This window comes from Dasypus novemcinctus, chromosome 11 (assembly GCF_030445035.2).
Source record: "Dasypus novemcinctus isolate mDasNov1 chromosome 11, mDasNov1.1.hap2, whole genome shotgun sequence".
Lineage (NCBI taxonomy): Eukaryota > Metazoa > Chordata > Mammalia > Cingulata > Dasypodidae > Dasypus > Dasypus novemcinctus.
The window spans coordinates 125,328,649-125,341,526 of record NC_080683.1 but is presented as its reverse complement, the minus strand read 5'-3'; the positions used below and the strand labels follow the sequence as shown (position 1 = coordinate 125,341,526).

Below are 12,878 nucleotides of genomic sequence, written 5' to 3'. Positions count from 1 at the left end.
CATTAGCACATCCAGTCACTGCCCAATCTGAGCAGAGAGAAACACAATGTTTTGGCTTATTGGCTCTGGAATGCCGACGCTTCGAATGCAAAACAAGACTACCACTGGATAAAACACAGAAGAGATCGATCCAGTATCAGGAATTACTAAACTCTGCTTAACTAGCGGAGCTGCTGGTAAGAGCGCAACCCTGGACAGTGGTAGAAAATGATACATAACATATATAATATAAATAGGATGAGATTTATTACAGGACTTGGCTCAGGTGTCTGGGGATGCACAAGTCCAAACTCCACAGGGCAGGCCACCAGCTGGGAACGCCCACAGAGGTTTTTTATGAATTCCTCAGGAGAGGCGGGCTGGCTGAGTGAGAGGGAAATTCTCCCTTCCGACTAGAAATCCTCAGTTCTCCGTTAAGGCCTGACTGGATGAGGCACCTCTTGTTGCTGAAGACCATCTCCTTTTTCGGTCGTAGATGTTATTAGCCATAGATGCCATCAACTAACTGACGATTTAAGTCCAGGAAATGTCCTCACAGTAGCGATCAGGCCATCGCCTGCTTGACCGAACAACTGGACACCACAGCCTAGACAAGCTTCGCCATCACACTGCACAACGGAATGCTCCTCAAAGAGCACAAGCAACGAACTACTGGCCTGTGCAGACAATGATGAATCTGCAAATGTTTATGCCGAGTGGAAGGCTAGCAGAAAGGGTGTAACGTGCAGTCCATTATATTAAAGATCGAAGTGGAGAGCCAGCTCCAGCGACACAAAACCCCTGCACGGCTGCCTGGGGATGCGGGAGGGAGGGTTCCCGGAGGGCCCCACGCAGGCTGCGGAGACGGGCACAGCGTCCTGACGGTGGTGACGGCGTCCGGGCAGTGCAGAGGCCGACATGTACCCCGCGGGGCTCTTGGCATGCCTGTGCGTGCCGTGTGCCGGTCATGCCTCACTGGACTAGTGAAAGCGGAGGCAGCAGCGTTACTGGGCCAGACCCTGTACGTGGAGGTACCCTCGCTCCTCGCCCAGGGCCGCCGGGCACAGGACCACTCGCCGGGCACCTTGAGTCACTGACCCACACTGCCTCGCGGCTCTGGAGGCCAGGTCTGAAATCAAGGGGTCGGCCACCGGTGCTCCTGCGGAAGGTTCTGGAGACGAGTCCCGCCCAGCCTCCCCAGCCCTGCAGGCCCCGGTGCTCCCTGGCCGTGTCCCTGTGTGTCTGTCTTTGTGCGGCTTCTTGGGGGGCGCTGCCTTTTGTTTCCAGGGCCCACCTTCCCCGCAGCATCAGCCCAGGACATCTGTGGGGACCCCACTTCCTCGTACGGTCACTTTCTGAGGCCCGAGGAGGGGGCTGCAGCACCTCGTCTGGGGGACACATTAACCCCCAACAGCCACTGCTTCTTGTTAGGACGCTGGGTTTAGGGCTTGGCGTCCCTCAAATGCGAAGCTCTTCCGGGCGAAGCAGCACACTGCACCAGGGACCCTCCCCGCAGCCCGCTGCGGCGGTGAGCTCCCTACGGAGAAGAGCGGTCGATGAGCCTATTTAACCTCCCCCGCTCACACTTGTCCAGAAGGCAGGCTGGACCACCTGAGCACACATCGACCTTGGAAGTAAATGGTTTAACAAGGGTAAAATGTACTTAATTTAAGAATTTATTAATGGACTGAGCCCCGTGCTAATAATCTCTGGGATGTATGGACCTTAAAACCTGTGGCTTGAATAGCCAAAAAGTGCACTGGCATATACAACAATGTACAACCGTAAGCTAAATGTTTCTATCAAAAGGATAAAATAGCCCATTAATTTCTATTAAAATATTTTAAATTAAACCTTCAATGCTTCTATTAAAAAGATAAAATGTTCACTGTTTCTCTGTGTTGGAAGCCTCAAAGAATTTCCATAGGGAAGTGGATTTGGCTCAATGGATAGAGCATCTGCCTACCACATGGGAGGTCCAAGGTTCAAACCTGGGGTCTCCTGACCCGTGTGGTGAGCTGGCCCATGCGCAGTGCAAATGCACACAAGGAGTGCCGCGCCATACAGAGGTGTGTCCCCCATGTAGGGGAGCCCTATGCACAAGGAGTGTGCCCTGTAAGGAGAATCGCCCCATGCAAAAAACATGCAGCCTGCTCAGGAATGGGGCTGCACACACGGAGAACTGACACAGCAAGATGATGCAACAAAAAAAGAGACACAGATTCCGGGTGCTGCTGACACAAGCGGACACAGAAGAATACACAGTGAATGGACACAGAAAGCAGACAACTCGGGGGGGGGGGGGGCGGTAAAGGGAGAGAAATAAAATATATATATAAAATTAAAAATTAAAAAAAAGAGTTTCCATGTAACTCAACATCTACGTGACCCTGAAAAGCCATACAGGTGACCATTCAAGCCCACAGGGACCACTAGCAAGACGGCTATCCAGTGAAAGGGTGGACAACTTATGCCCTGCACTGACCGACATGACTTTCGGATGCTGGAACACGCACTCGCCTCTCTAAGGCCACCCTCACTTTAGAAATATCGGGGGAAAAGACCTCTGCTGGAGTTAGAAGGGCGCACAGAGGCCTGTGGGTCACTGTGGGAGGCGGCCGGCCCTGCTCCGGGTTTCTGAGCCGGGTGGCAGCCTTGGCTGTGAGATACGGTGGCATCAAAGAGCTGCTGAGGTGAGGATGCTCCCACACCGACTCGTGAATTAGGACCAAATGCCTCAGAAACACTCAAACTTGCTTTTACAGGGTTAGAAACATAGAAGACGGTCTAGAGAGGAGCCGTGCAGCAGAACCGTCTGAGGTGGTGGGAATTTTCTCTATCTGCTGCCAGAACACGTGGCTGCTGACACTGGAATGTGGCTGGGGAGACTGTAGACCAGATGTTTAAAGACTTTCATCTTGATTGATTTACAGCTAACTAGAAAGAGCCACGCAGGCTGGCAGCTACTGCCCTGGACAGCGCGGAGCAATGGAGTTGAGGGAAGATAGGCGAGCCAAGCCCGGCTTAGGGCGCAGTCGTTTTCAGTTTCACCTACGTGCGGTGAGGAATGAGATCTGAGAATATAATGTCCAGATGTGACCCAAGGCCAGTGAGCTTTTTCCAGTTAAAAGATATAAACATTGTATCAGTCTGTCAAAGGGGTGCCAAAGTACCAGAAAGCTGTTGGCTTTTATACAGGGTATCGATTTGGGGTAGAAGCTTACGGTGACAAGGCCCTGAGGCGTCCAGCTCAAGGCTGCGTTCTCACCAGAGTCCGTCGCCACATGTTGGAGCAGGGTGGCCGCTGTCCTCTGCCTGGTCTCTCCTTCCTGGGCTCCCTCTTCCTCCTGAGGCTCCGGGGCCCGGCTTCTTCCCAGCCTCAGCTGCGGCTGGCACAGGGCTCGTCTCTCAGGGCTTTCTCTCTTGGCGCGGGGCTCATGTCTTTCCAGGCTTTCTAGCTGCAAACTATCAGGCAAATGGCTCATCTCTCCCTGGGGCCCCAGGATCAAAAATGACAGAGCACGCTCTCTCCCCATGTCTTCTTGAGTGAGGGTCAGTTTCTATCTTCCCACCCAGGGGCAGGGACGCACCCTGAGCCACGTCGTCCTGCCAGGGTCGAATCAGAACTCTGTTCTAAGCAGGTCATTGAATCAAGGGCACCTCAACAAAGTCAATATAATCAAAGGGTATCGCTCCCAGAAGAATAGATTAGTGTACAAATATAATCTTTCTCTTTTGGGGATTCATAAATCATCTCAAACTGCCACAAACATATATAAGCTTTCCCTTTTTGGGATTCATAAATCATCTCAAGCTACCACAAGCATATATAAGGCTTTTGAAACCTATCTCCAGAAAGCAACTTCGACCAGCACCGAATAAGAACCAAAGCCTGTTTTGTTTCGAGGGGGCAGGGGGCTTGTGTGGCTCAGCTGCAATGATGCCCCTTCTCAGCACTTCCTGCATTCACACAGGATTCCAAATAATTCTGAATAGTTGTATCGCCTTGGCTCAGGGGCCTTGGAATCCTCATCATTGCAGGATCTATAAAAGCCTTTGTTCAGAAGGGTGCTGGGTGGCATATGAGACCACTCCCCTTCCAGCAGAAAGACTGCACAGCCTGCTATTGGGTTGAGAAATGAAGCTTCCTTAATTTAATTAAACCAGCTCTTGCTCCATGTGAGGGTAATGGATCACAGAGCCATGGAAGCCCTCTACCAGCTCTGTCCACACAACAGTGCCGCTGGACCACAGAGCCACGGACACCCTCTGCCAGCTGTCTACCACACGGCATGCTGGCCCGTGGCTTAGTGGCTTACACAGCAAGCGTTCATCTAGCTCGGGAGCCTGGGAGCCAACCAGGAGGTCCTGCAGCCCAGGTGGGAGTGGTTCGTCTCAGCATCAACTGTCAGCTGGCGGGCTGGGGGCTGGCTGACCCCAGGTGATCTCGACAGAGGGGCCACCTTGTTTCTGTGCCTCTCTGTCCCACCTTCTAGCAGACTAACCCAGGCTGGTTCCTAAGGCCACGGTAGGATGACCGGAGAGAAAAGGTGTATTAGTCAGCCAAAGGGTCCTGATGCAAAATACCAGAAATCTGTTGGTTTTTATAAAGGGTATTTATTTGGGGCAGGCGCTTATAGATACCAGGGCATAAAGCGTAAGTTACTTCCCTCACCAAAGTGTATTGCCACGTGTTGGAGCAAGATGGCTGCCGATGCCTGCCAGGGTTCAGGCTTCCTGGGCTCCCCTGAGCTCAACGCCTCTTTTTTCTCCACAAGGTCAGCTGCGCACTATCAGGCAAATGGCTCTGTCTCTCTCCCTAAGGTTTCTGCTGTGTCTAAGGAGCTTTCTCTATTTCTCTGTGTTCTTCTCCTGGCTCAGGGACTCTCTTGGGGCTTACTTCTCTTTCCTCTGTATGCTTACTTCCCAGTGCTCCAGCTCAAGACTCCAGCATCACTCCAAATCAAAACTCTAACATCAAAATCTCCAACTCTCTTCTTTTGCCATGTCTTTTATCTGTGAGTCCCCACCCACCAAGGGGCAGGGACTCAACACCCTACCGATGTGGGCCAGTCAAAGCCCTAATCATAATCTAATCATGCCCAGGTACAGACCAGTTTACAGACATAATCCAAAATCTATTTTTGAAAATTTTAATCATATCAAACTGCTACCGAAGGGAAGGAGGCCACACCTCTTGAGGCCTTAACTTGGAACTAACAGGTTGTGAGGTCAGCCCGGCTGCCAGGGCCAGGGAACCAACGCGTCCACTTGATGGGAGCCGCTGAAGTCATGTTCTGAGGGGCCTGGACAGGTGGAGAATCGGGAAGTCTTCCACAAACCCTAATTAATAGCACCAGCTTCTTGCCTATTGGCATTTGAGATACAACTTTGAAGGTTAAAGGGCTCAATGGGCTGGAGAAAACTGGACCCTCCCTCTCTTTATCGACCTCCTTAACCTGGGTAAGACCATTATAGGCTGATTTTTTCAGGCAGGACATGAACACAACTCAAAATGGAATGGCTATTCAGTTTGAAACCCTCTAATGAGGTAAATATATTCTAGAAGTTCATACCATTTAACAATTGTGAGTAGCAGCCAAGCTGCTTGGGTAAAACTACCCATGCAAGGAAGTCTTGAAATCCCTGAAGTCTTGTTATTATCTTACTAATGAGAACTCCTGAGTTGTTGGTCATCATGGAAGTTACCAGCTAAATTCTTTCACAATATCCTGGATAATAGCTAAATGCAACGATACACTAGCTCTAAAAGATACCATGCCCATTAGTTCCCAAATGGTACAAAGAATAAGGATAAAAAGTACAATTATGGCTGTGAACTTAATGAATTGCAAAAAAAAGTGCTGGTGAGCACATAGAGAGGCTGGTAAACTCAGGCAGTTGATTACTAGCCAGAGCAAATGTTAATGTTCCACCTCAGAAGACAATAGCAATGTATGTTTTCAAAGGTTCCAAAAATAATCATGTTCGTAGACCAAAAATTTCATATTTAGAAATCTATCATGAGGGAGCAATCCCCAAATAGTTAACAACTACCATGAAAACCCTATGTACCAGATTCAGTGCTCTTTTATGAAATAGGAAATTGGAAGCACCTGATGTCTGATGATCTAAGAATGACCATGTAACTATAGTTTTTCATTGAATAGAATACAAGGGAGCTATTAAAATTGTGGTTATAAAGGCCATGCAGCAACACCAAAAATATGTGTAGTACAATACCAAGGAAAATAAGATACAAAAGATGGTCAACCACCACACTAGGGAAACGAGAGTGCCTACAACTCCAAGCAGGAGAATTGCATCCATCATCCATGTGGGATCTAAGCCTCCTCTTGATATAGAGATGGAGTGGACATCACCATCCCAGGGTCCACAGGATGGAGAAATAAAATATGGATTAGAGTGGACTTACTGATATTCTACTATAAAACTATTGTGACTAGTAATGGAAGAAACTGCAGCACTGATGTGGAGAAAGTAGCCACAGTAGTTGCTGAGGGCAGGGAGAGGGAAGAAGAGATGTGATGTGGGGACATTTTTGGGACTTGGAGTTGTCCTAACTGATATTGCAGTGACAGATGCTGGACATTATATATCCTGCCATAGCCCACTGAATGGACTGGGGGAGAGTATAAACTACAATGTAGACTATAATCCATGCAGTGCAGCAGTGCTCCAAAATGTATTCACCAAATGCAATGAATGTGCCACAATGATGAAAGAGGTTGTTGATGTGGGAGGGGTAGGGTGAGGGGGAGTGGGGTATATGGGAATCTCTTATATTTTTTAAGGTAACATTTTTTGTGATCTATGTATCTTCAAAAGACTACAATTAAAAATAAATAAAAATTAAATGCACACTCTGACTTTAAACAAAGGCAAATGAAAATGCACAGAAGGCTTCAGACAGCATTATGGGATTGGCCTTTGGAACTCTTTATGCCAAAAGCCATAGAAAGGTTCATATAATTTGATTGAATAATTCAACTTCTAGAAACATATCCTAAGAAAATTATTTTAAATGCAGAAAGCTGATTAGGAAGGTAGGATTTTTATTACAGCACTGCAGCATTTTTTCAATTTGCAAAGAACTGAAAACAGACTAAATGTGTCAGAAGACTGAAATGGTTAAACAGATTATAGCTCATCAGTCTACAAAATGTCATGCAGCCATTAAATAAGAAAGATTTTAATGACAAGCAGCAATCATTTCTAAAAAGCAAAATATAAAATAAGATTAACTGCATGATTTAAAACTACAATTGAGTAAGAGGAAAAGACATCAGAATTTAACAGTGGTTCCTTCTGGGTTTTCACGTCCTTTCTCCCTTCTTATGCTTTCCCACATTCCCAAGGTAGTAAGCAGATGTTACTTTTATTCCCAGGAAAAGTTACAGAAGCCTGCCTGGAGAACAGAGAGAAGGCGCTGCCCGATGGACGGGGCCTGTGCTGGGGCCGCTGGTTCCCGCACTCCTGAGAGGCCCGGACGCTCGGTTTGTGATTTCAGAAACCGCCTTTTACTCAGATGGCCAGGCGGTCCCTCGCCTGCTTTCTGGGAGGACCTGGCAGGGCCGTTCCTAACACACTCGCGGGCATCTGCCCCTTCCTTCGCCGCCTTCTCGGGGTCGCTGAGGGAGGGAGCCCGTTGGGGTTCCGGCCCCCAGAGGCTCAGAGGCGAGGCGAGGGCTCCAGGGTGGGCAGGTGCTTGCCTGAGCCGCGCCCCCAGGGGCTGCCCTACCAGCTTGCGCAGGCTGTTCTGACCGTTCCAGGAGGAAGACAAAGCAGCGTGCCCGTGGTCGCCACCCGGCACAAGCCCCCAGGCGTCTGGATGTCCCGGAAGAGCTGCTGATCTGCTTGATCCCACCTGCCCGCTGTCCTTCCCACGACTCGATTTCAGAAGCGCCGCTTGGACGTTCCACTGAGTGCTTCCAGGCCCGTCACGCAGTCTGCCAATTGAGCAGAGGTGTGGGCTGTGCACGAAGCGCTTTTTAATTAGCCACGGTGACCCCCGCCTTCCTCAGCCTGGCCTCGACACCCTCCCTTTGCTCCGACATTTAAATAATGATAACAACTGAGATTAAGCTCAGTGAAGGTTTCCATGGAAACAAAGGATAATTATCAAAACTTTCCAGAGCCCCAGAAGTAGCCCACTTAGAAGAGGTGATCTGAGTGACAGAAACAGGAGCTGTCAATGGGAGGGAAAGGTTAATTCCAGTCCCTGACACTGATTTTCATAAGCGTGCCTGCATATTCACTAGAAGACTCTGGACGCCACGTGGTACTCAAGTTTCTCAACTGGATAAGAAAGGCGCGTGAGAGGGGCAGCTGTGCTCTGCTCTGACAATGCTGAAGCCAGGTCCAGAGAGGTAGGAAGGCACGTTTAAGGACCTTACACACGGCCAGAGCACAGAGAGCCACGCTAAAGACAAAATTCTGGGACTTCTGCAGCTGAAAAGATGAATAAGTTTTGTGAATTAGTCTCAGAAAAGTTAAGATAAACCTTCTGCCTTCCATAGAACCAAGAACAAAGGGAAATATTTGCTGACCTGAATTCCAGAATGAGATACGTACAGAAGCTTGTTACCTGACGGTTGTAATCCCACGAGCTTCTCTTAAAAACAGCAGAGAATCAGGCCTAATAAGAGAGCGATACGTGAATTTGCAGATTATTTTCTGCTGTGATCATTAACCATGCTGAACCTCTACCCTTGACACTTGTAGGTGTCGAGCGCAGTGGACACCCAAAACATCACGGCACGCGGCTTCAGAGGCTAGCTTCCACTCTACTGAGAACTCAGGTCCAGAGCCCAGCCACCCTGTTTTGTACACAGTATTGTGAATTTCACAGTGAAACACAATGACAGGGCGACAGGGGGTTGGATTGCTAATAGGCACTAGAGCTTGACTCGTCCGACCCCGCGCGCCAGGTCCTTGCCACCGCCAGCGCAACGTTCTGTCTGCAGGTGCTCTCGGCTGCCACTCGGCCGGGCGGAACTAACCACTTCTCACCGCCTGGCCTGGGAGCGCCTCCCCGTCCTCCCTCGCCTGCTGGCCGCACCTCTGCTGTGCTCCCAGCCTCACCTCACTCAGAACAAAAGCCAAGTCCGACAAGAGCTGGCCAAGTCCTGCACGAGCCGTTCTCAGACCGCGGACCACCTGCTCAGCCTCCTGGTGGCCACAGTCCGCCCACTGAGCCAGGCGCTGTGCTTCTCTCCTCGCGGGCTCTGCTGCCCACAGGACAGGGCTTCCTGGCCTCGCCTGCCGACACTTACAGCCTCCTGTCTTCGCCCCAGCCCCTCACGCCCTGGCTGTTCCTTACGCGGCCGTCTCTGACGCCCTCAGGAGCATTTAACAGGGAATACGTTTTACTCGGCTGTTTTTTCCCTGTTGTCCATTTCCCTGCCCTGAACCTAGGCCATGGAGAACGTGGCCCTTTTCTCCTTTGTTTTCCACTGTATTTCCACCTCCTAGAAGAGACCCTCACACACAAAGGATGCTCTATTAGCTGTTGAACACTGAATATGTGAAATTTTATTTAAAAATAATAGGCCTTAGCTTTGCTCTCACAAGAAGTGTAAAACGCCGTGATAAGAATGAACCGGGCGCCCAGACAGAGTGGAAAAGCGTTCCACGTGGGGTGAAAGAGCTCGCTGTCCTAAGAGGCCTCACAGCCCAAGAAGGAGGCAACGGAGAAGAGCCCGCGGCCCCCGTGCTCGCCTGCGCACCCCGGAGCCGGGGCCGGGGCTGGCCTCGCCCGGGGAAGCCGCGGTGCCTGGATTTGGCAGCGAGACCTCATGAGGGCCCACCGGGATTCTGACGCGGAATTCCTCCTCGGGTCCAGGGTGGCAGTGGAGCCCAAGGCAGGGACCTGCTCTCCGGCTCCCCCTCTCCTGGCCCCAGGGGGCCCATTTCCCAGCCTCCCCGGAAGCCGTCCGAGGAAGTTCTAGAACCTCGATGGAAAGCGCCACCGCGGACCATTCCTCCGTGCACCCTGCCGCGTCTCACCAAGACAGCACGCATCACCGCGTTTAAATGTAGTCGTGCCTCAAAGAATTTTCCAAAGTCAAAACCTACATCCTATTGAAACTAGAAATACTTCACGTAGTTAGCCACACTCTCGCGCCGCCTTGTAATGGGACGCCGTTGGCCTATCTCCTGTGCGCGTTTCGGTTTTCCCGGGGATCGCAGTTCCTCGAGGTCAAGGGTCATGGGTGGTGCACTTCTCCTCTGTCTTCCCTCTGCCGTGTACAGTGTCTAACTGTTGGCTGAGGGCGCGGGTTCTAGAACTTTCTAAATGGTGTCTGCTCAGCCTAGCTACTGGGAATAAGGCAGAGCCCTTCCCGGCGGTGGCCGACCATGTGGGCCTGGCTTTGAGCGGCCTGGGGGAGACCGGAGAGGGTCGTCCCTGCTGCGCGGCTCGGGCACCAGCGCGCTGGCCAAGCTGCCGAGGGCGGGCGTCGGGCTCTGGGAGCCAGGGTTCGAGAGAAGCAGGTCAGGCCTAGGAGGCCGGGGCAGGCGGGGGCTGTGTCGTGCCGCCCTCGGTTACAGATGGCAGTGCCGGGCGCTGGCCACCTGCGCCCACGTGGGCCCCTGGGCGTCACGGCCTCGGGCGACCCGCTCGCCCTCCCCTGGCCTGCAGCCGCAGGAAGCGTGCCACGGAGGGGACGTGGCCACCCCGCAGGCTCACCCCCCTCCAGGCCTCCCCTGGCTCGAGGGGCCGGCACCCGCACGCTGACTTCTTTACTTGAGCATCTCCTCGAGCACCTGCTCCGCCGGGGACCACGAGGGACCATGAGCACAGGGGTGTCACCCCACCAGCTGTGCTGGCCGATCAGCGGCCGGGTCCCCGCCCTGTCCCCTCCGCGCTCATTCGACGGGCCCCGGGGGCACCCCCCCCGGTCTCCCCCTGGGGGCGCCCTTACCTGTGCAGACACGCTTGAAGTGGGGGTTCTCCAGCAGGTGCCCCGGGAGGCGGCACTGGAAGCGGTGCTGCCAGAACTCGGGGAACCAGGGGTTCCGGGTGTTGGTGTCCAGCCGCAGCTTGAGGAAGTAGTCGTCGAAGGACCTGACCTCGGGGGACTGCAGCTTGATGGTGATGCCCCCGTTGGCTTCCACCTCGTAGCCCTCGATCACCTCGTCCCTGTCGGCCCAGCCATCGCTGAAAAACGGGGGTTGGGTGGGGAGAGAAAGGCAGGGGCTCAGCGAGGCCAGCCCGAGTGAGCGCAGGTGCCCCCACCACGGCCTCTCGGGGGGGGAGCACGGGCTGGGACGAGCCAGCGTCCACTCGGTTGTGCATGTTTCCAGCGGTGCTGGAGGAAGGACGGTGACATCGTGGCCGTTCGCTGAGCCCCGGGTCCCCCTCGGACTCTGCCGGCCACTACCCGCCTCCCCCGGCAGCCTGGCTCCCCCTGAAATGCTCTGTCGCCGCTGCCTTCCTGCAGAAAGGGGCAGGGCGGCTGGGTGGTCTGTGCTCAGACACGTGCTAGCAAGTGCAGCTCTGTTTGCTCCCGAAGCTCTCTGCCCTCGGAACGGGCAAGCAGGCCGCCACGCCCTGGCCTTGGGGACTGGGCCACGGACACGCCTCGCAGCTCAAGGGCTGCTGCTCCGCGGGCTCCCCACTCTCCCCACACAGCCCCCCACCGGCCGCCCCCTCGGCTGGACGGCCGCACCCCATCCTGCCCTCGACCTGCCCGCAGCAGGGCAACTCCCCGCACGAGCCGGCATCCTCGGGGCCAGGCACCCGCCTTGCTCCCTCGAGCCCGCCAGCTTGGCCCCTGCCGGCCCCCCAGCGTGGCCCCCGGGACCCTGCGTGCGCCACGTGTCCTTCTGTCCTGGCGGTGAGCCCCTGCGGGTGCCGAGCTCCTGCCCCCTTTTCCAGTGCTGGGCTATGGGGGGCCCCCCGTAACCCCAGGGCAGAGGGGCCCCCTCACCAGCGGGTGAAGCAGTGGTGGCTGAACTGGTGGCCTTCAGAGCTGCCCAGAGGGGGCTTCCCAGCCTTGGGCGGGGGTTACCTGGGGAGGGGGCAGCCCCTCAGAGAGGCCCCTCGAGCGAGGGGAATTCCCGGCGAGAGGCTCAGGTACGACCTCCAGTGCCAAATCCCCAGCTGGACGAGCACTCGGCCCTGAGGGGGCCTGGGGGTCTCAGCCTCAGGCTTGATGGGGAGCTCTTGGGGGACCATGGCCTCGGCCCCAAAGGTGGTGTCTGGGAACCCCTTGTCCTCGGCCCCGAAGGGGGTGCCTGGGGACCCCATGTCCTCAGCCCCAAAGGGGGTGCCTGGGGTCCCCGTGTCCTTGGCCCCAATGAAGTGTCCAGGTCCCTGTGTCCTCAGCCCTGACGGGGGTGCTGGGGTCCCTCAGCATCCATACGCCCCCCCAGGAGCCCGGTGGCCTCTGCGCCACAGGACGGAGAGCAGGCGCTGAGCCGGGCAGCCAGGACCCTGCCTCTCCGTCCTTGTTTGGAAAGCCGGGCTGGAGGGCAGGGAGCAGGTGGGGCCTGGCCTGGGACAGGCGGCCACACTGGCTGTGGGGTTCTGAAGTCCACCCTGCAGCGGGAACGCAGCGCAGAGTTCGGGGGTCTCGAGCCGGGTGAGCTGCAGCCTCACCCTCGGCTGGCCTCAGCAGGGGCTGGGGTCACACAGCTCCCTCCGGGCTTTAGGCAGAGACCCTAGAAGGTTCTGGTCTCCCTGGCAAATGGCCTTTATTCTGGACGACAGTGCAAATCATAGTCGGTGCTCAATAAGTGTTTGTGGAGAGAATAGAAATGAAACCATCATTCACGGTAACAGCAGGCATTTGCTGAGGGCAGCTGTGCGTTTCCATGTGTGCCTTCTGCAGCACCGCAGGCTCCCCTCCCTGCCTCCTCCCTCCCTCCTTCCC

At 54.2% G+C, this 12,878-nt stretch overlaps 1 protein-coding gene across 2 annotated transcripts in view; it reads right to left on the bottom strand.

Moving 5' to 3' along the window:
* Window positions 1-12,878, bottom strand: part of GRM1 (glutamate metabotropic receptor 1) — a 382,716-nt gene that overhangs the window by 113,589 nt on the left and 256,249 nt on the right. For both annotated transcript variants that reach the window (XM_071218698.1, XM_058307603.1), the window contains exon 3: window positions 10,926-11,161. In XM_071218698.1, the coding sequence (XP_071074799.1) occupies window positions 10,926-11,161 (236 nt within the window). The remainder of the gene's footprint in view (window positions 1-10,925; window positions 11,162-12,878) is intronic.